The following is a 24,859-nucleotide window of genomic DNA, read 5'->3' as shown; positions in this document are numbered from 1 at the left end:
TCTGCCGAGGTAGGACACCTCGTCAGAACTCCGGCTCGACACGTCTCATTCATCCTGACACAGCAGGAACAGGCTGCAGGAAGCCACTGCACATGCTCAGCAGGCTCATTTATATGCAAAAACAAACCATTCATGGTAGAAAGTGGGCGTGTAGAGGGCGGGATACGAGGCGGATTCACCTGCGCAACCTTCCAGCTGGACTGTGATTTATAAAGAGAACATTGCGTGCAAGTGTGCGTTCACACGGTTTTATTTATCCAGATTTTTTTTTGCGCCCGCCATTTTCGGCTTTTGGGTTTACGTGCACTTTTAGTTTGAATCCTAAAAGTTTGAATCCTACGCACTATATTTTAAATGAGGCCCCAGGTCTCATCCCTCCATCCATCCAGACCAGGTCTCATCCCTCCATCCAGACTAGGTCTCATCCCTCCATTTAGGTGAAGCAGTGAGAGGAAGCTGGAGTTCCTGGAGAAACCCTCACCAGCACCAAGAGAACATGTGACCTCCACCCAGGAGTTGGAGGTCAGAGAGGAAGAGGAGTCATCACTTCATCTTCACACTGATCCAGTACTTGAATATTTTTACACATGCTGCTGATGTTTTTACATGTTGGATGTTACATGAATATTTCCATCTTCTCACCTCATTTTTACATTAACAACTTTGAAAACTGAAGGAATCCAATTAAAACAATCAGAATAATCAATCAAATATTGTAAAAATTGTAAAAGTTGAATGGAAAATGGAAATGTTTAGATTTGAAGCTCAAACTTTCTTTCAGGGAAATAAGAAGACTTTAAGAATCTAAACGTGAAGTCAAACATGAAAACATTTAGAGACAGAATCAAGAATAAAACAAGAATAGATAGATACACATTTAATTTATGATCAAACATCAACATCCAGTAAATTATTTAATGTTTAAATGTGAAAAAGATCAAATAAAAATACAATAAACCAAAACATTTAAGATAAATGGTGATCATCTCCTTCTTCATCATCATCATCATCATCATCATCATCATCATCATCATGGAGACACTGAGGAACCAGAACCAGAGTCCAAGTCCAAGATCCAACAGAGACAGTTTCTCTGACAGGAGACTCTGGAGACTAAACTGGACACAGAGACACTGAACTAAGCAAGGACCAGAATCCAAATCCAGCACAGAGAGGTCCAAAGAAGCTGGTGTTGAAGGTGTGGAGGAGGATCAGTCTGTCAGAGACGACTTCATAGAAGGACAGAGTTCCAGCAGGAACGTCCACGTACACTGCTACTCTGCCAGAGTCTGAAGATGGAGATGAGGAGGTGGATGTTTCTCTGTTATTGTGCCAGACACGGTACTGATCACCTGGATAACAGTTCAGACTCCAGGAATGATCGTTTCTTCCAAACTCACAGTCATCAGAGTTTCCTTTCCTGCTGATTCTTCTGTAACTCACTGATACAGAAACTAGTCCGCTCCACTGGACCTCCCAGTAACAGTGACCCGTCAGAACTTCTCTACACAGCAGCTGATGATAGTAATCAAACCTGTCTGGATGATCAGGATATGACTGATCCTCCTCCACATCCACCATCTTCCTGTTGTCATCAGACAGTTTGATCTTGTTGTAGACTGTGTTTGTGTCGACGGTGAGTTGACAGGAATCTGATGGAGAGAACAAACAAGCAGCTGCAGTTATTATTGATCAGTTATTGATCACTGATGGACTCATGAACGAGTGAAGATGGTTGAATAAAAACACACGTACACTTCCTCGGACCTGGTCTCAGAAATCGTTGTCCAGCAGGCTCCACCCTGGAAGGAGGAGAGGGGGGGGGGGGTCAGACCAGCTCAGTCTCTCTCAGAGGAAGCAGAGATGTCAGAGCCTCCCCCATTACCTGTTTGACACTCCCATATCTGCTAAATAACATCCCACCACAGCCCTGAGCAACCACCTGAGCTGGAGGAAATACCCTAACACCTGCTCCATGACCACCACTGTCAGGGTTTGACACTCCCCCCCCCAGTTTTTGAGTTTCAGTTCTGTCCCTCCTGTTTCTATCTGCCCTGATTGTCTGCACCTGTGTCTTGTTATCCCCTGTGTATATCTGGTCTTGTCATTCCCTGTCGGTCCGTACTGTTTCCTCCCTCAGTGTTCCCATGTGTCTCCAGTTTTTGAAGCCTATTTTTGAGTTTTGATCCTGCTATGCAGCATTTTTGTTTCGTTAAATAAATCCTGCTTTTTGCCAACTCCTGCCTCCTGCTCTCCTGCGCTTGGGTCCTCATCTAAACATCCGTGACAACCACCATAAAACCCCCACCCAGCAGTGTGTCCTACCTGAGTGTGTCCTACCTCAGAGTTTCCTGTGTCCTACCTGAGTGTGTCGTACCTGAGAGTGTCCTACCTGAGTGCGTCCAACCTGAGAGTGTCCTGTGTCCTACCTGTGTGTCCTACCTGAGAGTGTCCTACCTGAGAGTGTCCTGTGTCCTACCTGAGTGTGTCCTACCTGAGTGTGTCCTACCTGAGTGTGTCCTGTGTCCTACCTGAGAGTGTCCTACCTCAGAGTGTCCTGTGTCCTACCTGAGAGTGTCCTACCTGAGAGTGTCCTACCTGAGAGTGTCCTACCTGAGAGTGTCCTACCTGAGAGTGTCCTACCTGAGTATCCTACCTGAGAGTGTCCTACCTGAGAGTGTCCTACCTGAGAGTGTCCTACCTGAGAGTGTCCTACCTGAGAGTGTCCTACCTGAGAGTGTCCTACCTGAGTGTGTCCTACCTGAGTGTCCTACCTGAGAGTGTCCTACCTGAGTGTCCTACCTGAGAGTGTCCTACCTGAGTGTCCTACCTGAGAGTGTCCTACCTGAGTGTCCTACCTGAGGGTGTCCTACCTGAGAGTGTCCTACCTGAGAGTGTCCTACTTGAGTGTGTCCTACATGAGAGTGTCCTACCTGAGTGTCCTACCTGAGGGTGTCCTACCTGAGTGTGTCCTACCTGAGTGTGTCCTACCTGAGAGTCTCCTACCTGAGAGTGTCCTACCTGAGAGTGTCCTACCTGAGTGTGTCCTACCTGAGTGTGTCCTACCTGAGTGTGTCCTACCTGAGTGTGTCCTACCTGAGTGTGTCCTACCTGAGAGTGTCCTACCTGAGAGTGTCCTACCTGAGAGTGTCCAGCCTCCAGCGGGGATCCTCCAGTCTAGACAGAAGCTTCCCTGCTGACTTTCCTGGATGGTTGTAGCTCAGGTCCAGCTCTCTCAGGTGGGAGGGGTTGGAGGTCAGAGCTGAGACCAGAGAAGAACTTCCTTCCTCTGAGATCAGACAGCCTGACAGCCTGCAGACACACAACACATGTCTGCTGCATGTTCTCTGCTCAAGTGTCCTGCTGCAGACACGTGTAGCAGCATGTTCACTGGACCTGGAAAATACTAAATTAATCCTGACCTGAGAGACTCCAGTTTACAGTGTGGACTCTCCAGTCCAGGACACAGCGTCTTCAGTCCAGAATCCTGCAGGTCGTTGTTGCTCAGGTCCAGTTCTGTCAGACTGGAGGACTGAGAGCTGAGAACTGAGGACAGAAGTGGACAGATGTCCTCTGAGAGGTGACAGCCACTCAGTCTGCAGACGGAAGAAAAGAACAAACACCAGGTTATTTCCCTGTTATGGAAGAAAATGTAGTTGTGTCTCCAACTGTTCTGCTGGTCTTCAGTAAAGTTTGTGTTAAATCACGTTGAGGTTGATACGTACAGAACTTTCTTGGAGGCTTTGACCACCGGCAGCAGCCTCCGTAGAGCCTCCTCTGAAGCTGAGAACTTCTTCAGGTCAAACACCTCCAGATCTCCTGATGACAGTAAGATGAAGACCAGAGCCGACCACTGAGCAGGAGACAGTTTATCTGTGGAGAGACGTCCAGACCTCAGGGACTCTTGGACCTCCTCCACCAGAGACCGATCGTTCAGTTCATTCAGACAGTGGAACAGGTTGATGCTTCTCTCTGCAGACAGATCCCCACTGATTCTCTCCTTGATGTATTTGATAGTTTCCTGATTGTTCTGTGAACTTCTTTGGTTTGATGTCATCAGACCTCGTAGGAGGTTCTGATTGGTCTCCACTGAAAGACCCAGGAGGAAGCGCAGGAACAAGTCCAGGTGTCCGTTGGGACTCTGTAAGGTCTTGTCCACAGCTGTCGGATAGAAACCGGTTGAAGAACGGTGAGTTGTTCGTTGATCTCCCAGCAGGTTGACTCCAGAGTTGATGAAGTCCAGATGTCCGTTTGGACTCTGTAAGGTCCAGTCCACAGCTGTCGGATAGAAACCGGTTGAAGAACGGTGATTTGTTTGTTGATCTCCCAGCAGGTTGACTCCAGAGTTGATGAAGGTCTGATGTCCGTTTGGACTCTGTAAGGTCCAGTCCACAGCTGTCGGATAGAAACCGGTTGAAGAACGGTGAGTTGTTCGTTGATCTCCCAGCAGGTTGACTCCAGACTTGATGAAGGTCTGCTGGACATGAAGAGCAGCCAGAAACTCCTGGACACTCAGATGGATGAAGCAGAAGACCTGGTCCTGGTACAGGCTGCTCTCCTCTCTAAAGATCTGGGTGAACACTCCTGAGTACACGGCAGCCTCTCTGACATCGATGCCACACTCTCTCAGGTCTGGTTCATAGAAGATCAGGTTTCCTTTCTGCAGCTGCTCAAAAGCCAGTTTTCCCAGAGACTCCACCATCTTCCTGCTCTCTGGACTCCAGTGTGGATCCGTCTCAGTTCCTCCGTCGTACTTGACCTTCTTCAGTTTGGCCTGGACCACCAGGAAGTGGATGTACATCTCAGTCAGGGTCTTGGGCAGCTCCCCTCCCTCTCTGGTTTCCAGGACGTTCTCCAGGACGTTCTCCAGGACCGTAGCAGTGATCCAGCAGAAGACTGGGATGTGGCACATGATGTGGAGGCTCCGTGATTTCTTGATGTGGGAGATGATCCTGCTGGTCTGCCTCTCTTCTCTGAACCTCTTCCTGAAGTATTCCTCCTTCTGTGGGTCAGTGAACCCTCTGACTTCTGTCACCATGTCAACACAGTAAGGAGGGATCTGATTGGCTGCTGCGGGTCGTGTGGTGATCCAGAGACGAGCAGAAGGAAGCAGGTTCCCCCTGATGAGGTTTGTCAGCAGCACATCCACTGAGGTGGACCTTCTGGGGTCACTGACGATTGTAGAGTTGTGGAAGTCCAGAGGAAGTCGACACTCATCCAGACCGTCAAAGATGAACACGACCTGGAACTCTTCAAAGCTGCAGATTCCTCTGGTTTCAGAGAAGAATCCATGAACTAGTTCCACCAAGCTGAACTTCTCCTCTCTCAGCACATTCAGCTCTCTGAAGGTGAATGGAAACATGAACTGGATGTCCTGGTTGGTTCTGCCTTCAGCCCAGTCCAGACTGAACTTCTGTGTTAGGACGGTTTTCCCGATGCCAGCCACTCCCTTCGTCATCACCGTTCTGATTGGTTCATCTCTTCCAGGTGGGGGTTTAAAGATGTCTTCCTGTCTGATGGCTGTTTCTGCTCCGTCTGGTTTCCTGGAAGCTGCTTCAATCTGTCTGACTTCATGTTCATCGTTGACCTCTCCGGTCCCTCCCTCTGTGATGTAGAGCTCCGTGTAGATCTGCTCCAGAAGGGTTGTCTTTCCTGCTTTAGTGATCCCCTCAGACACATGCTGGTGCTTCTTCTGCAGCTGAACTTTGAGTTTGGATTGACAAACTGCATCGACGGTATCTAAATAAAGATGAAATAAAGAAAACCACTTAGTGCTTTAAAACCAGCACACAACAAGTTCTACTTCCTCTAAAGAATCAACATTTCAACATTCACTGATCAGCCGTTCATTGAGGAGTATTGAAGCGTTTTCCTCCCAAAAACCCCTCCGATCAATCAGAGGAACAAGAACAGTTTCCTCTACGATTCACTTCAGACACACAGGTTGTGTTTGTTTTGTGTTTGCTGGAACTGAATATTGAATCCACATGGTTCAACTCTTTAGAATAAAACTTGAATTTACTGGGATATTAATGACCCTATTAATGAGATGTTCCTAACAGAAGATGAGCTGAGTTCCTCCACCTTCCAGTGGGTTTAATGTTGTGTCTGATTTGTGAATGTAGATCATCTACTGAGACATTGGGTGTGGTTTATCCAGCAGCTCAGATCTTCAGAGAAACGTCTTACTGCTCTGCAGGAGGTCAGCCAGCCTCTCCTGCTTCCTCCTTCTCAAGAACTTCACTGTGATCTTCATGAATGTCTCTCTGATGCTCTTCTGCTCTTCATCTTCATCCTCCTCCTGACTCTCTGAGGATTCTGGGTAATCTGGACTCAGAACCTTCTGGATCTTCTTCAGCTCGTCCTTTACAAACACGATGATGTCGTCCTCCAGCATCTGGAACAGAAGACGAGATGAAGGACACAACCAGACTGAAATCATGGAGACAAACATCAGGTCCATGTTGGACAGACTGACAGTCCACCGGTCTCCAGGGACCAGCATGGAGACAAACATCAGGTCCATGATGGACAGACTGACAGTCCACCGGTCTCCAGGGACCAGCATGGAGACAAACATCAGGTCCATGATGGACAGACTGACAGTCCACTGGTCTCCAGAGACCAGCATGGAGACAAACATCAGGTCCATGATGGACAGACTGACAGTCCACTGGTCTCCAGAGACCAGCATGGAGACAAACATCAGGTCCATGTTGGACAGACTGACAGTTCAGGACAGATGGAGAAGCAGTTGTTGTTCATGTACGGACCTGAAAGACGGAGTCCAGCTGGGTCTGATGCTGCTGGACAGACGGACCACTGGGGGACTCTGAGATCTGCTGGTCCAATCTGTGGAGGAATCATGGAGAACCAGGTCACATGATGTCTGAAGGTCCATGGAGTCATGTTTGGATGAGGACAGTCCACCAGAGGACTTCCTGTCATGTTAAAGGTTCTCTGGTCCTCCTGAGACTGAGAACATCCACGTCTTACTCCCAGTACCAGCTCTCAATCTGGTGGTACAAGAAGGTCCAGCAAGTGTCCACAAAGACCAGCTTCTCAACAGATCAATGTTCACATGGTTCCAGGAACCATCTGTCCTCCTGCATCCAGCAACACCGCCTACCTGAGGAGAACTTCCTCCCTAAATGATGTTGCAACCACAGCAGAAAGATGCCCCTGCTGGACAAACTGGTGAACTACAGTCACTCAGAAGAGACTCCAACACCCCCTTTATAGTCTGCTGTGTTTCTGGAAACATCAACAACCATCTAACAATGGCAGCAAAACAGAGAAATGTTCCCTTTAAACATGTTACGATGAAAACGTTTCAGTCTCAGTTACGTTTTTCAGAAACAACGTTTACAAACAACTCACCTCTCTGAAGGAAAACCAGGAGCATCTTTAAAACCGATGAAAAACTCCTTTGATGCATCACTCTTCAAGGACACACAGGTGGGACCAGGTCCAGTTCCAGATCCAGGTCCAGGTCCAGGTCCAGGTCCATGTCCAGGTCCAGATTGTTTCCTGTAATAAAGGTGTTTGGTGACGTGAGGTCATGTTCTGGTCTCTGGAAAGATACTACACACAACTTGTATTGTAATAGATGCTTTAAAGATAAAAATGAACTGAAAATGATCAAGACACATATTTCTAAAACTAAAATAATCATGTTACGATAAAAACATTTAGGTCTCTGTTACGTTTTTCAGAAACATTTATGTAAAACTCACCTCACTGAGGGAGAACGTTGGGTATCTTTAAAAAAAATAATGACATCCTTTGATCTGTCACTCTTCAAGGACACACAGCTGGGTTCAGGTTCAGGTTCAGGTCCAGGTCCAGGTTCAGGTTCAGGTCCAGGTTCAGGTCCACGTCGTCTCCTGTATTACAGGTGTTTGGTGACGTGAGGTCTGAACTCTGACGTGCAGAAGAGTCATGGACAGTTAGAGTTGATCATCTCACCTCTTTTCTTCTCTCCGACTCTCTCCAACTCTTTTTTTTCCCCTCAGGGAGGTTTTGGAGGGAAGGACTCCCTCCTCTCTGTCCTCACACTGATCCATGCTGCTGGATTCACATCAGCTCACACACACCTTCTACCTTCATCTGCAGAGGAAACACACGTCATGGTAGATGTACAACGAGCAGCTCTGACTGATCTTCTCTTCAGCTTCATGTCTGACAGCAGTGAGGAAGCTGCTGCACTTCTACTATCCGACCACTAGATGCAGTCGTGGAGCTGCAGCTCAGCTCACACCCTAAACACACATTTACACTCCATTTAATCACGTTTGCTCACGTTACACGTCACACGTTTGTTCTTATGGCGCTTATCCACTAGTACCTACTCAGCGCGCCCCGACTAGGGACGCTTCGTCTCGCCTCCACCCGCCTCTTCCCCGTTTGTTTTCAACACCCAGACCAGAAGTAGGAGGTTGGAGCGAAGCTGCTGTGACGTATTTGATTGTGTATCTAAACAGAGAAGACAACAACACTAAAGATGTAGAACCTGGAGGAGATGATAAATGTGCTGCTGGTTCTGTGGCTTGTGTTTGATATCAAGTTAAAAAATGAGAGTGAAAGAAGCTTCAAGCGGCAACACTTTTTTTCTATTTTGTTCGTGTCGTGCTGATGAGAAATCAGCTGGAGCCGTGAGCAGCTATGAAGAGACAGAGCTCCTGGTAGATCTGGTGGTTCCTTATCTCCGTCTAGATCTTTTTAATTCTCTCCTGGTGGATGTGATGGTTCCTTATCTCCCTCTAGATCTTTTTAATTCTCTCCTGGTAGATCTGGTGGTTCCTTATCTCCGTCTAGATCTTTTTAATTCTCTCCTCAGCACCAGGTTTATGAACATCTGCACCTCAGAGTTGGATCACCAAACAGACTTTTGCGTTGCCATTGCCTGTCGGATAAAATGAAGAGCTGCGAGTCATTCTCACGCAGACTCCCGCTTCCTGATTCAAACGTCTGACGACCCCCTGACCAATCAGAGGCCTGTATTGTGATGACGTCAGATCCAGGGCCGACTCAGCCGCTTAGAACCTCGGCAGAATAGTCGACGAGTAGAAGTGCGCAGAGTGGGTACTAGTCAAAAAGTGCCATTATTTTCTGTCTCCTGGACAAAAAAAATCAATACCCATTTTATTTATTAATTTATTTTTTGGGGGAGATGACATCCGCTGCTAATCCAAGGCGCGAGAACTCACATGGAAGCGCACATCAGGCCCTGGAAATCTGCAAAAAACACACAGACACGAGAACATGCAGAAACAGGAGCAGCAACTATCCCAGGTCCCCGAGACCCAATCACAGCTAGGCTAAGCTACCGCGATTAACTAACCCCCAAAACTGTGGAGCAAGCATGCAGGTGAACGAGCCAATGTGTGTGTCTGTGTGTGTGTGTGTGCGTGCGTGCGTGCGTGCGTGCGTGTGTGCGTGTGCGTGTGCGTGTGCGTGTGTGCGTGTGTGCGTCTGTGCGTGCGTGTGTAATAGTCCAATCAATGCTTCCACTGAACTGTAACTGGGCGACCTGGAACCAGGAAGAACCTGGAACCCCCCACAGAGGGCGGGAGGAAGTTGTAGTGGATGTAGAAGAACTTCCCTGAGCTCCATCAAAGTCCATGACTCTGCTGGAGCTGCTACTTTCATCCATGAGAAAGAGCTGCAGAAATATACCCCGATCTGTGGACTGGATTGGTCTGATCCTTCCAGTGACAGCAGCAGAAAGGAGTTTTTCCAAGCTGAAGCTTATTAAAACTATTATTATTACTATTATTAAAACACACTCTAGGTCCACTATGTCACAGCAGCGTCTCTCTGGACCTGCCATCATCAGCATTCGTCATACAGTTGCACAACAGATTTCGTATGATGATGTAATTGATGATTTTGCTGCATAGAAAGCTAGAAAAAGTCAAGTTCTAGAATGCACTTTACCACTTTACACCTGTTGTGAAAGGGTGAAAGAGCCAGGTTAAAAAATCTGCTACAGTCTGAGCACTAAATTCAGATTATGTGAATAATAAGTGTATTTTTTTTTATTTGTTGAACAGTTCACCCAGGGTGCAAAAGTAGCCAGGACCGCCTCAGGACACTTAGACCAGGTTCTGGGGTGGATGGACCTGGAGAGTCCAGTCCTGGACCCAGTTTACACTTAGACCAGGTTCTGGGGTGGATGGACCTGGAGAGTCCAGTCCTGGACCCAGTTTACACTTAGACCAGGTTCTGGGGTGGATGGACCCTGGAGAGTCCAGTCCTGGACCCAGTTTACACTTAGACCAGGTTCTGGGGTGGATGGACCCTGGAGAGTCCAGTCCTGGACCCAGTTTACACTTAGACCAGGTTCTGGGGTGGAAGCTCATCTAGCTCTCACTCTGATCCCTCTTGGACATTGAGGAGCACAGAGTTGAGATGATCACGTTCCTCCAGCATATTTACCGATGCTGATGCTGGAGAAAGCGTCAGCTGACTGCGTGGACCATCAACTACCTCATCAACAGATTTTAGGATGTGAGGTTTGTGAAATCCCACGTAGAGACCAGGGGCCTCATAAAGCTTGTTTGCGCACAAAAAGCGCCTGAAAGATGCGCATGCCACCTTCTACGCAAAGGCTGGGATCTAAAAAAAAAAAAAATTACCGAAAAATGTGCATATCCCTACACCAACCCTGACCCTCCCGTAAGAACAGTCTTAAGATATGGGGAACTGGCGACGCAGGCGGTGAGGTGGTGAAATGAAGCCAGATTCATGTCATACTCTCAATAATGTCATCACATATCAGATTTATAATAAAATAGCACTGATCGTGTCCCTCTGTGTGTGAAGCTCAGCGTCAGTCAGGACCATTAACGGAGCAGGCGGGGGGGCAGGGAGGGGCGGCCGCCCCGGGACCACTGCTCCACGCCGAAGAGGAAAAAAAAAAGTCTTCTGAATAAAATAAGGAAAGTTGGACTATATAACAATTGCGTTCATAAGGATAATTTTTTTAAATAAATTAAAATTAAAGCAATAGTCTCTTCTCCCCTTGTGTGTGTGTGTAAGTGCGCGCATGTTGTGTTTACTTTTAAGCCTGAATTATGGTTCTGCGTTACACCAACGCAGATCCTACACCGTAGGGTACGGCGTAGGGTGCGCGTCGCCGCGTACCCTACGCCATAGGCTCTGCGTTGGTGTGACGCGGAACCTTAAATCAGCCTAGAGCAGCTCTGAGGGGAGACGGGAGGGAGGAGGGGGAGCGGGGCTCCGTCCCGTCTTGATGATTTGCAATTACAGGCTGAGCCTACCGTTAGTTTTTAAACTGTAAAAAGTGGGGGGGACAAATACATGATTTTGAAAAGACGGGGGGAAATGTCCCCCCTGTTGCACCGGGGCACTCACGGAGTTCCGCGAAGCAACGGCGTGCTGCCACTCACTCGCTGTATTTTATACTATTTATTTTTCTACTTTTACTGTGACCACCAAATAATGTGGTTTTCCTGTCCTCCACCTCATCCTCAACCTCTCCATCTCAGATCTCAGTGAAAGTCAGTGGCACGGTGGCTGGATACTACTTCATTCATCCTGAAGCCAAACAGGCTGCAGGAAGCCACTGCGCATGCTCAGCAGGCTCATTCATATGCAAAAACCGCAGCAGAACCTCTGGTCCTCCTGACACCGCAGCAGAACCTCTGGTCCTCCTGACACCGCAGCAGAACCGTGGTCTGTCTATCCCTGGCACCCGCTCACGTCAAACTTACCGAAGCATTTCCAACGCAGCAGGCCCAGTATTTGGGCCTCTGCCGGTAAGTTTTGATACAACTTTTACTTCTCCCGTGTACACCGCAACTGTCTTCTCTCCGCTGCGGGCTCCTCTTGGAGCCCTCGCGAGTAAGTTTTGCTCTGAACCACCGGCTAAAGCAACTAGCTAGCTGCTCGCTACTCTGCCATTACTCGTTACTGGTCACCGCTGTTTTCCGTCCTCAGCCACCACCATCTCCACCTCAACAAGCTTACCTGCTGGATGTAGCATGCTGTGGCTAATCCTGTGGATATTCCTGGGGTTCTCGTCGCTCCTCTACACCCGGACCCTCGGCTCCTCGACGCTAGCTCTCGTTAGCTTCCAGCTACCGCTCTCGACCGGGACCATGCCGCCGCTCCACTCCGCCGCGGCCCACCACCCGCGTCCGACACCTGGTCCACTCTGGCAAAACCATCCTCCACACAGCCGCTCAGGACGCATGTTTTCCTACAACTTCACGTCGCCAAACTCCATTCCTTCCTTCTGGTCCTCCTGCCGTCCCGCAACTTCGTTACGTCATCACAACAAGCAGCATGTGAATCTGTCCAATCTCCGTCCACTTCCTCAGTCCTCTCAGCCAATCACCAAGCAACACCACCTGAAACTGGCTCTGTTCAACACTCGCTCACTCAACAACAAAAGCCTGCTGCTGAATGAATTTATAACGGACAATAATCTGGATTTCCTCTGTCTAACAGAAACCTGGCACAAACCCCTGGACTATTTCTCACTAAATCAGGCCACTCCCCCCAACTTCACCTACATGGAACAAGCTCGCGCTGAGGGGCGGGGGGGCGGTGTTGCAGCAATATACAGAAAGGACATTAAAGCAACCTCCATCCCCATTCCTGTTATGGCTGGGCGATATGGCCTTTTATTAATATCTCGATATTTTCAGGCCATGTCACGATACACGATATATATCTCGATATCTTGCCTTAGCCTTGAATTAACACTTTGATGCCTACAATCACACCAGTATGATGATTCTATATCTACATTAAAACATTCTTGTTCATACTGCATTAATATATGCTCATTTTAAACTTTCAAATAAGTCAAATTTACCAAAACTGTATTTATTAAACAGTTACTAAGCAGTGAGTGGCATAAACATAAAAAGTGTCATTTCAAAACAGAAAGTGCACGTTGCATCTTTCTGACTCCCCATCTGAAGAACATCTGCTAAGAACATGTTCTGGTCCCGGTTTTACCTGGTTTTACCAGGATGAGCTGCTCTGAGCAGGAGGAGCCTTTACAGCAGCTTTATATTAAGACTAATTGTAGGTGCAGGGACTGCAATGTTTCATCCTCTCCTCCTTTAATTTGCATCACTTTCACTTACTTTTAGAAATATGACGTCATATAGTCTTGTTTGACTTTGTTTCGATGATAGTGAATGATTTCATGTGGCCACATTTAAGCAACACTAGGTGACGTTTCTCAGGTATGGAAGAGAAAAGCCTGAATTATGGTTCCGCGTTAAATCGACGCAGAACCTACGCCGTAGGGTACGGCGTACGGTACGCGGCGACGCGCACTTACGCCGTAGGCTCTGCGTTGGTGTAACGCGGAACCATAAATCAGCCTAAAGGCTCGGCTGCGCGTGTCGCACTGAGCTCTCCAGAGAGCCGTGCGCGTCGTGCGAGGAGAAAACATCCCCTCCCGTCTTTACTAAACCCGTTTGCTTTGAAAAGAGTCCGTCGCGCGTAACAACCGCGCAGATGAACTCACGGCGCAAACAGGCCGAGTTTGGGAAAGTTAAAGCGGGCTGCAAGTGACCGGCGGTCCCGGACCGCAGCGCTGACACCAGCAGCTGGTCGGGGGCCAATGATAATGCACACACGACAGCACGTGACTGACATGTGTAACTGGGTGCGCTTGTTTTATGTCTCAGAGAAGGAGAGACGAGACGAGAGAGTGAGAAAAGCCTGTAATTTAACGCCCGCGGCTAAAAGCAAATGTATATTCGAATATTCACGATAGAGTGATTTTGTACATCGCACAGAGTAGAAGCCGAGATACATCGGCTATCCTCGATATATCGCCCAGCCCTAATTCCTGTCATTCCTTCATTCGAACACACTGCCTTCAAACTACCTGGCCCCACTCCTCTTGTCACCGCCGTCATTTATCGCCCCCCCAAACCAAACCCCTCCTTTCTCTCGGATCTCTCGGATTTTCTGATCCAGCTCTGCTCCATCTCTCCCTCTGTTCTCCTCCTGGGTGATTTCAACTTCCACATCAACGATCCTAACTGTAAACCTGCTTCTGAATTCCTGGACCTGCTACACTGCCTCAACTTCACTCAACACGTCGACTTCCCCACTCACGCCCGCGGCCACACCCTCGATCTCGTCTGCTCCACTGGCCTCACAATAAATCAGCTCTCCAGCCTCAACCTCCACGTGTCTGATCACCTGGCAATCATCATGGACATCAACATCCCCATCCCCACTCCCAAAGAAGCACGCAAAATATCCTTCCGCAACATCAGATCCATCTCCCCCTCTGCCCTATCAGCCTCTCTCGCCACTCAGATGTCCGCCTCCCCTCCCCCGTCACCCGACAACCCCTCGGACCTCGTGGATTACTACAATCATACACTCTCCTCCTGTCTTGATCAACTGGCTCCCATCAAAACCAAAACAGTCTCTTTCGCATGCTCAGCACCCTGGTACAGCCCTGAACTCCGCAAACTGAAATCCCGTAAACGTCAACTCGAGCGACTCTGCAAGAAATCTGGATTAACTGTTCACCAACTTGCCTACACTGATCATCTCCACCAATACAAGGATGCCCTCAACTCAGCTCGCTCCACCTACTTCTCCAACATCATCCATTCCGACTCCTCCAACCCAAAGGCTCTCTTCTCCACAATCAACAAACTTCTCAAACCCAGTGACAACATCTCCAACTCCTTCACAGTCTCTCAAACCCAGTGACAACATCTCCAACTCCTTCACAGTCTCTAAGTGCAACGACTTCCTCTCATTTTTTCAATCCAAAATCCAGACCATCTACAGTAACCTGACCACCTCCTCCACCCCCTCCACCTCCCCACCTGTTTACCCCCCCTCCACCACTCAGCCCCTGTCTCACTTCTCTCCCATGTCTTCAGCATCTCTTTCCACTGTCATGATGGGCATGAAAACCTCTTCCTGTGCTCTGGACCCCATCCCATCCACATTTATAAAAAACTGTCTCCCAGCCATTTCCCCACTCATCATCAACATCGTCAACTCCTCCTTCAGCTCTGGATCAGTCCCGGACACCCTCAAACTGGCAGCTGTCACCCCCATCCTCAAAAAACCTGGACTCAACCCTGACACCATGAACAACTTCCGGCCCATTTCCAACCTCCCTTTCCTGTCAAAAATTCTGGAACGCGCCGTCGCCACTCAGCTCAAGACCCACCTCACCTCCAATGATCTGTTTGAAACATTTCAATCTGGTTTCCGCTCACGTCACAGCACAGAAACAGCCCTCATCAAAGTCACCAATGACCTCCTTCTCTCCTCCGACTCCGGCAACCTCAGCATTCTCCTTCTCCTGGACCTCACAGCAGCCTTCGACACCATCAGCCACACCATCCTCCTCTCCCGCCTGGAATCATCTCTCTACATCACCGGATCCGCCCTCTCCTGGTTAAAATCCTATCTCACCAACAGACATCAATTCATCAGCATCAACAACTGCTCCTCCTCCACTGCCCCTCTGTCACAAGGCGTCCCCCAGGGTTCGGTGCTTGGTCCTCTACTCTTCATCCTCTACATGCTCCCCCTTGGCAACATCATCCGCCGCCACCGCCTCCACTTCCACTGCTACGCCGACGACGTCCAACTGTACATCTCCACCAAATCCCTCACCTCTGCAACCCACTCTACCCTGACCAACTGCCTCGCTGAAATCAAGTCATGGATGCACTCGAACTTCCTCCAACTCAACTACAACAAATCGGACATGCTCATCATCGGCCCAAAATCCCTCACCAAAACCGCTCACAACTTCACCCTCACCATGGACAACTCCATTCTGTCTCCCTCCACTCACATCCGCAACCTCGGAGTTATCCTGGACAGTAACCTCTCCTTCCAACACCATGTCAACCACATCACAAGGACTGCTTTCTTCCACCTGAAAAATATTGCCCGTCTCCGTCCATCACTCTCCTTCTCTACCGCTGAAACCTTGATCCACGCCTTCATCACCTCAAGACTCGACTACTGCAATAGCATCCTCTACGGTTCAACTTCCAAGGTCCTCAATAAACTCCAATATATTCAAAACTCTGCCGCCCGCCTGCTCACCCACACCCGCTCCAGAGACCACATCACCCCAGTCCTCCAGAAGCTCCACTGGCTCCCCATCCCTCAACGGATCCACTTCAAAATCCTTCTCCTCACCCACAAAGCCCTCCACAACCAGGCCCCCTGCTACCTCACCGACCTGCTCCACCGCTACACTCCCTCCCGCAGCCTCCGCTCCTCTGACGCCAACCTCCTGTCCCTTCCAGTCAGAACCAAACACCGGACCTGGGGCGACAGGGCCTTCTCCATCGCTGCACCCACCCTCTGGAACTCACTCCCCAAAAACATCCATGACTGTACAGACCTCCCAGCATTAAAATCCCATCTCAAAACTCACCTTTACAGAACTGCTTTTAATGTGTGATTAATGTCCTGTCTCATGTTGTGTCCTTTTGTACTGTCCTGTGTAATTGTAATTTGTATTATGTGTTTTGTTTTAATGTAAAGCGTCTTTGAGTGCCCAGAAAAGCGCTATATAAATAAAATGTATTATTATTATTATTAAAAACAAACCATTTTTGGTATGAAGTGGGCGTGTAGAGGGCGGGATATGAGGCGGATTCAGCTGAGCAACCTTCCAGCTGGACTGTGATTTATAAAGCGAATATTGCGTGCAAGTGTGCGTGCATGCGGTTTTATAGATCCAGATTTTTTTTTGCGCCCGCCATTTTCGGCTTTTGGGTGTACGTGCACTTTTAGTATGAATTCTACGCAGTCCATTTTAAGTGAGGCCCCAGGTCCTGCCTCAGGCCACGAGGTTGACGTGAGTTTATCCTGAAAATGTTCGAGGAGGTTTTAGAAGAAGTTCTATCTTCAAAACTTTACCACAAATGTGAAGTTGTAACAAATATTTTCGCTTAAAATCATCTTAAGACGACATTCTGTTAACAAAGGTTATAACTTTATATTTACTCCTCTCTCTTCTTTTACTTTGGCTTATTGGTGCAAAATGCATTCTGGGATACTGTGACACCTCAAGCGCCCACGTCTCCCCCAAGCACCAACATCTGACCTCCAGGTTGAGTCTCAGGTTGCAGTTCCTCCACTGACCACTAGAGGCCGCAACAGAGTTACCTCGCTGACCTCTGTGTTCAAATGTCCAACTTTACAGCAGAAAGAAACATATTTACAGTCTGGTTCAAAACACTGAAAGAGGAGTAAAAGAATAAGGTTGTATTTTCATTGTTGTTAAACAGAATTTAGATGATGGATGTTTTAGCAGTTATTAAACTACTGACATTCAAAAGTAGAAAAAGGGAAATAAAACTCACACAGTCAGAAAACACTTCATCCAGATGAGTCCTCGCTCCATTCTGAGTTGTATTCATGTACAGATGGTTTATTTTATGTTAATTAAATGTAATGTTTCGGGATGAGAGTTAGCCTTTTAGCTGAGCTGTGATGTCATAAAGTATGCTGATGTCTCCAACTGCAGAAACACTGAACTTTGTCCTCCATACTGCAGTAAACCTTTTTATAAGATGAATATTTAACACCCAGCAGGCAGAAGCTGCAGCCACCACCTTTAGGTAACCTGCTATGGTACGGGGTCAGAACTCTGAGAACACACTTCATCACGGTCCAGACAGAGATATTTACAATATATGTCTTAGCAACTACTGAAGATAACAGCAGCTACTTCGTTGCGCGACAAAAACTCATAATTTAGCAACTATAACAAAGAATAATATATAAATAATAATTATTTCATAATCCGTGTATATATCACGGCCACGGATCCCATTGACTTCGCATAGTACAATATCCGTGGTTCTCCCATTAAAACCTCAATAAAACACTCATAAAACAGCGTTAAAAAAATGCTCTTACAAACTGACAGTAACATACCTGCCAACATTGGGCTGTGAAAAAGAGGGAGATTTTCTGGGGTAGCGGTTGGAATGCTCCACTCACAACATCCCCGCCCTGATATAAACAAGGCGACTTTTAATGAGCTTTAAATCCATAGCTACAATGAAATGTGCTAAAATGTACCTCCCAAAATGATTCTACAGCCTTCTTGGAGCCAAATAAGTTTAGTATTAATAACAATTAAATACAATATGTGTAGAATTTTCCAGGTTCCCTTTGTCCCCCAAGGACCTGTTGTAGTTGTAGGTGGCAGACTTTGCAGCTTCAATCACTGTCTTGGAGGAACATACTTGTGGCCAGGGCTGGTATGGTTAATCTTGCAAGAAAGGAGTGCGCAAAGAGTAGAATTATCCATACTCATTGGGGTTTTCTGTGAGGATCTTTTTCACCATGCTGATGAGCTCTCTGAGCTTGCATTGCTGTGAGGGATGCAGACCATTGCCTTCATCAGTGATGCCAGATTTGTAAAGCTCTCCTCTTTCCCTAGAAGAACCCAGAACCCTCAACTCTCACTTCCTGCGGGAGATCCTTGCTTGCTATGACTTGATTCTCCACCAACTCTTCCCTCAGCTTTTTTCAAAGCATTTTCTCAAACAAAACAAATTTTCAAATTTTCAAATAACAAAATAACATATTTGCGATGTCATAAAGTACGCTGATGTCTCCAACTGCAGAAACACTGAACTTTGTCCTCCATACTGCAGTAAACCTTTTTATTATATTAATAATTAACACCCAGCAGGTAGAAGCTGCAGCCACCACCTTTAGTTAACCGCTATTGTCCGTGTGGCAGGGTGGAGGAGCAGCCACCCACAGATGATTGGGCACAGGTGTGCCCAACCCTGCCTGCCTTCATAAAGAGCAGCTGCACTCCAGCAAGGGGCTGCTGGGAGAGGTCTCTGCTGAAGGTTCTGCTGGTGCACGTGTTTCTGGTGAAATAAAGGAGTTCCTGCACTAAACCCTGTGTCCTCTGTCCTGTCGCGTGACCCCCGTAGCACTAGCCTTGCTACAGTCCGGGTCAGAACTCTGAGAACACACTTCATCACGGTTCAGACAGAGATATTTACAATATATGTGTTAGGAACTACTGAAGACAACAGCAGTTAGTTCGTAGGCCAAAGAGAGGACTGGCCCTTTAACGGACCCTCATCACACAAATCTGCCCCCCCAGGCACCAACTTCCTGCTGCTGCAACAGAACCACGACACACCGTAGGCTACCCAGCACACTCTGGTATTAACATGCAGGTAAACACACCTGGGCCCTCATTTATCAACCGTGCGTACGCACAGATCAGTGCGTAAAGCGTGCGTACGAGCATTCTCAGGCAAAGTATGGTATTTATCAACATGTATTTGTGCGCATAAACACGTGTAAATATACGCACAGCTCCGACCATGCGTACGCACAAAACCTAGTGGTAGAACAGTGAAACTACAAATAGAACCCATTAAAAGAGTCTCAAACTTTACATGTGAAGTTTGAGATCGCTGAACTGTGACTGAACGGGGAACATGTGCACATGTTCCCCGTTTCCTCCAATTAATAAAAATTCTCCATAAGTAATTCAGACATTTTGAATAATTGGTGTGACAAGCTATAAAAGACATTGGCAGGACGACCTGAAAAGAAAATACAAGTACCATGGCTTATCTTGCAGTGTTGGAGGATTTGTGCTCCGAGGGAGCGCGTTTTCAAAGAGCGCGCTGATCTGTTGATCTGTGAGAGCACGGAGCGGCTGCTCAGCAGGTAGCGCTTCCCCAAAAACATTCTGATGGATTTATGCCGTGATTTACAACCTATAATGGAGCGAGAGACAAAACGCAAGCCATCCCAGTCACATCCAGCTCCGTCCACCCTGGGATTTTTTGCCACCGGAACATTTTGACATATGCTGCATTTTGCAGCCGACACTAGCAGAATCATACCGGCAGTGTTGGATGCAATAATTTCTCTGGCCATAATTTATACCCAGTTTCCATACACACATCACCGAGTCGAAATTAAACGAGGATTTCATGCCATCGCCGGATTCCCAAACATAATTGGAGCTAGATTACACCCACATTGCCATAAAAGCACCATCACATAATGAATTCAGTTACGTGGACATGAAAGGATTTCATTCAATCAATGCACAAATAATCTGCGATGCAACTATGTCTCTGTTGCCCGTCGTTGCCCGGTGGCCTGAACGCACGACTCATTTATTCTGCAGAATAGCTCGGTTGGTGTTTGCACCTCCAAGCAGGAGCTTTTGACTCCAACCAAATCTTAATTTATGGATAATCTTCCAAGAAATATATCAAACATGGCCAACATAATTATTTTACAAGCTAAATATCACATACATAAATGCAAATGGAATAACAGAAAACCCCTCCGTTGTACATCTGAAAAATGAATGTAAACTGTACTTATTGCAGTGTTTCTCAATCCTGGTCCTCGTGGGCCCCTGTCCTGCATGTTTTAGATGCTACCCTGCTTCAGCACACCGTGATAAAAGTACCTGTGTCATCAACAGAGCTGTGTAGACCTTGGTGACAAGCTAATGAGGACCTTTAATTAGAATCAGGAGTGTTCATGCAGGGAAACATCTAAAACATGCAGGACAGGGGACACGAGGACCAGGGTTGAGAAGCACTGGATTAGCGTCTCTAAAACTGATCCGTGAAAAAAACGATATTGCCAAAAGCTTATATGAAACAATGTCTTTGTTTCTTAATTTTTATTAATACACTTCCCATAGCTTGTCAGTAAATGTATCTTTTTTTTTTTTTTGCTCTCAACCCCCCCAAATGTTGAATGTCTGTAGATAATTGATTATTTTGTTTCATTTGCTTTTTGTTGTAAACTCTACAGAATTTTGTTCAATAAAGTTTGTAAACCTCCAAGCGGGAGCTGTTGTTGCTCCATATATGGCCAATTGGAGGCGTTTCTGATGCAAATGACGGTAACCATGCACGAGCACGGCAGTTTAGAACAGGTGGGATTTATCATCACTGATGTGCGTACGACCAGCGTCCGCACGTTTGATAAATCCGGATTTTTTTGTACTTACACACATTCTAAATTTCACTCCTACGACAGAATTTAGAACTTTTTCTACGCACTGTTGATTAATGAGGGCCCTGGATCCTCCCATCCTTCCTGAGTGCAAACAACCATCCTGGTCTCTGACTACAAGCTCTGCTTCCAAGCCTCTCTCCTCCTCTTCTTTCAGACGTTCATCACTGCAATCAAGTCCAGCTGAGAACAAAAGCCTCCAGAGTCTCAGCAGCAGCAGAACTCAGGTGAGGCTCACTCTCATGAGTCGCCATGGCAACGGACACACCCACCAAACCATTTCCTCCTTTTAGGCCTGAACCTGAACTTGGACCGTTAGTCTCCACAGATTTCTGATCTATTCGGACCGGCAGCTCTTTCTTCCCCCACAAACACAATAATGATCTGATACTGAGCTTCTTCTCCGTCTCCGCGGGTTCAGAGTGTGGGACAGCGGGAGAGCAGCGGCTCAATCTCCGCCTCCTCCACACGGACGGAGATGGTAAAGCTGCTTCAGTCCCAGTTACAGCTCTGGAGCTCTGATATGAAGTACTGAGTTTGAGATAATGCAGATATGTTTTTTCATATACCCAAACTTCCACCGTAATATCTAAACACTCTTACTGTAAAAGAAAAGGATGAAACACTTTTCTTTTAACATTTAAACTTCAAACACCTTACTTTTCTAAAAAAGTAATTCTCCTTTTTCGCCTCAGGTTCTGTGTTGCAGGGACTATAAAAATGAATTCTCCCATAATTTCACCAATACCTCACATTTCCCTCTTCACAACTAGAATCACTACTGGCACAGTGAATTTAAAACAACTTTACTGTAGAAAAATGTAAATACCTTCACACGGAGCTCCACACCCAGAAACCCGTCCAGGAGGAAGTGAAAGTAAACTTGACTAAAGTATCTGCGACACAACCAGGGTTGCCAGGTCTGACCAGGAAAAGCAGCGACCGAGACTCTGAAAACCAGCCCGACACAAGCAGCCCAAAACCACAACATAGAACATTAAGAAACAACCATATTAGTGGTTACTTATAACCTCCAACATGCTTTTATCACTCTTTCAACTCAAATATCTACCTCATAACACAACTGAATTAAACTCAATGAATTTATAAAGTTGAAAGTATAAAGTCACTAGACTGAAAAAAAAATAATCTAAGCGCATGTAAATATAACATATTTAAATCTGTGATATTAACAATTAAAAATGAAGTTTGTTTCTTTACATGAATACGTCTAGTTTTGAACTTAATCTGCATTTGTTCAAAAAACAAGACATTGTGCATTTTTTTCCTTAAAGGGGACCTATTATTTCTTGTTTTAACATACATAAAGTGGTCTCCCCCCACCCTGCCAGCACAGGGGAGACAAAATACCATGAATTTCTGCAAGGTGTCTGACCCCCGCCAGACAGAGTCCCCCAGTGTCACGTGGTTTTTTTTGAGCCGATTAGAATCTGCTCCCGTCGTTACGTAACGACAGGAGCAGATTTCCATAGGTTCAGCCTCCGCTGCTGAAACCACGCCCACAACCACCTCTCTCCGCTGCTGGAGCGGTGCTTCCTTCAGCCGGTCGGACGCTGCGCCGCGGCACCGCGGATCCGGGTTGAATCATCCAGGTTCCCGGGTGGTTTGGGAGCTGGGTCCTCGGGGGTTTGTCCCAGGCAGGACCAGCTTCACCCTCCGAGTTTTTCAGCGAAATCTGTCGGTTTGATCCCCGGTAACGGGCGATGCGCCGCGGATGCGCTCCGGAGCCGATCCGTGCGCCCGCCGTGCGGTTGCGGCGTCTGTCGCGCAGAATCCGCCGGGCAGATCCGGCTGAAATTCCGCTGGTCGGTCCCCGGGAGTCCCTGCTACCAGTCCAGGCCGGTTCCTGCGGTCCCGGCCGGTCGGAACCGGTCAGATTCCCCCGTTAAAGCCGCGGTGATGAGCGCTGCTCCCGGGCGCCCGGCGTGTTCCGGGGCCAGCGTTCAGCATCCGCCGGGTAGATCCGGCTTAAAAAGTGCATAAATGTTATTTATATACAACTCATATTTTATTTTTTTAACAATAAAGTTTCCATTTGTGAAAATTCAGTGTTGTGATAATTTACAGGCTCGGGCTGCTCTGGCGGAGCGAGGTTTATGCTCCTCCCCTGCTACACGTCATTCAGGGAGCCAATCAGCACAGAGCCTCATTATCATACCCCCCCCTTCCCTAAAAATGAGGCGCAGAAAAAGAGGTTAGAAGCAGTAAAACTAGTGACAGGGCCCACAGGCTGGATTTATGATTTATGTAGAAAAAAACTAGCTTTAGATTGTTTTTAAGACATTCAAGGCCTCTTTAAAATATACATTAAATGCCATAATAGGTCACCTTTAAGCAGTATTTCTGTAATTAATCCCAGTAATCTTTTCATTTACACACAAACAACAAGCAATGATCTTGTTGTATTTACTTTTCCTTTAACAATTTCAATCTATAGGGCAGATTGACCAACGTTTAGATGAAACATGCTTTATTTATTTAAGTAGAACAACAACAGTAAAAAATATCTGGCTCTATCTACATAATAATCTCATGCAAAAAGTTGACTTATTTTTTTTAAGTAGATCAAGCACAATATATTTTGAGTTTCTGATCACGTTCATTTCCTCCTTTTAGGCCTGAACCTGAACTTGGACCGTTAGTCTCCACAGATTTCTGATCTATTGGGGCCGGCAGCTCTTTCTTCCCCCACAATCACAATAATTATCTGATACTGAGCTCCTTCTTCCCCCACAAACACAATAATGATCTGATACTGAGCTCCTTCTCCGTCTCCGTCTCCGTCTCCGCGGCGGCGCTTCTTCTCCGGGCAGCCGCTCCTACATTTCAGGTTCGCTTCTATTTCAGCCTTTACGGCAAATGAATGAACGCGGCTCAGAAACAGAAAGATATGAAGTTCTGAGTTTGAGATAATACAGATTTTTATTTTTTCATATACCAATACTTCCACCGTGTAATGAAGCTCTTTAGTTCAGGAAAAGTAGTCAACGATATGGGGTGTCTAGTCAGGACACGGGAGGCAGGAATAACCTTTAGACGGTTTATTGCGGCTTGGCGGAGTGAAGAGAGCAGACAAGCCCAGACTTGTTGAGGGCAAAGCTGCAAAGGTAGGAGAGAGAGCAGGCCGTATGCAAAGGGAGGGTGGGGTGTAACAGCTTAGCTCCTTGAGCCTTTTTCACACACCATAATATTTACCCACTCTTACTGTAAAAGAACAGGATGAAACACTTTTCTTTTAACATCTAAACTTCAAACACCTTACTTTTCTAAAAAAGTCATTCTCCTTTTTCGCCTCAGGTTCTGTGTTGCAGAGACTATAAAAATGAATTCTCCCATAATTTCACCAATACCTCACATTTCCCTCTTCACAACTAGAATCACTACAGACACAGTGAATTTTAAACAATTTTACTTTAGAAAAATGTAAATACCTTCACACGGAGCTCCACGCCCAGAAACCCGTCCAGGAGGAAGTGAAAGTAAACTTGACTAAAGTATCTGTGACACAACCAGGGTTGCCAGGTCTGACGAGGAAAAGCAGCGACCGAGACTCTGAAAACCAGCCCGACACAAGCAGCCCAAAACCACAACATAGAACATTAAGAAACAACGATATTAGTTGGAGAATTGACCTGAATGTATTTATTTCTGCTGCTGTAGTGGATATTTTTATATAATCATCTTTATATAATCATTTTTATATAACCATTTTTATATATAATCATTTTTAATCATCTAGACTAGAATAAAAGGAGAAAAAGGGTGCTGGGAAAAAAGCTCTGTGCCTCAGAAAAGAAAGGGAGGGGATGAC

At 46.8% G+C, this 24,859-nt stretch overlaps 1 protein-coding gene across 1 annotated transcript; it reads right to left on the bottom strand.

The window, feature by feature from the left end:
• Positions 1-881: 881 nt before the first annotated feature.
• On the bottom strand, positions 882-24,510 carry LOC133418568 (NLR family CARD domain-containing protein 3-like). The gene is made up of 11 exons (XM_061707326.1): positions 24,480-24,510; positions 7,969-8,109; positions 7,737-7,886; positions 7,381-7,530; positions 6,774-6,852; positions 6,190-6,397; positions 3,726-5,739; positions 3,423-3,596; positions 3,142-3,312; positions 1,756-1,802; positions 882-1,652 (listed from the first exon to the last, which is right to left on the bottom strand). Exons 2-11 carry the CDS (start codon positions 8,064-8,066, stop codon positions 1,114-1,116), a joined length of 3,630 nt encoding a protein of 1,209 aa, XP_061563310.1. The 5' UTR covers positions 8,067-8,109; positions 24,480-24,510; the 3' UTR covers positions 882-1,113.
• Positions 24,511-24,859: the final 349 nt, after the last annotated feature.

Source organism: Cololabis saira, chromosome 18, assembly GCF_033807715.1.
Source record: "Cololabis saira isolate AMF1-May2022 chromosome 18, fColSai1.1, whole genome shotgun sequence".
In the NCBI taxonomy this organism is placed as follows: domain Eukaryota; kingdom Metazoa; phylum Chordata; class Actinopteri; order Beloniformes; family Belonidae; genus Cololabis; species Cololabis saira.
Note: the sequence above shows the minus strand (reverse complement) of the source record. Positions and strands in the feature narration are given on the sequence as shown.

Bases quoted from the DNA above. Each gene is read 5' to 3' on its own strand.
- LOC133418568 (XM_061707326.1), bottom strand. From the start codon at position 8,066: ATGGATCAGTGTGAGGACAGAGAGGAGGGAGTCCTTCCCTCCAAAACC. The intron at 3,597-3,725 runs GTACGTATCAAC...TTCCGTCTGCAG, and splicing joins AAAGCCTCCAAGAAAGTTCT to ACTGAGTGGCTGTCACCTCT. The intron at 3,313-3,422 runs GTCAGGATTAAT...GTGTGTCTGCAG, and splicing joins TGTAAACTGGAGTCTCTCAG to GCTGTCAGGCTGTCTGATCT.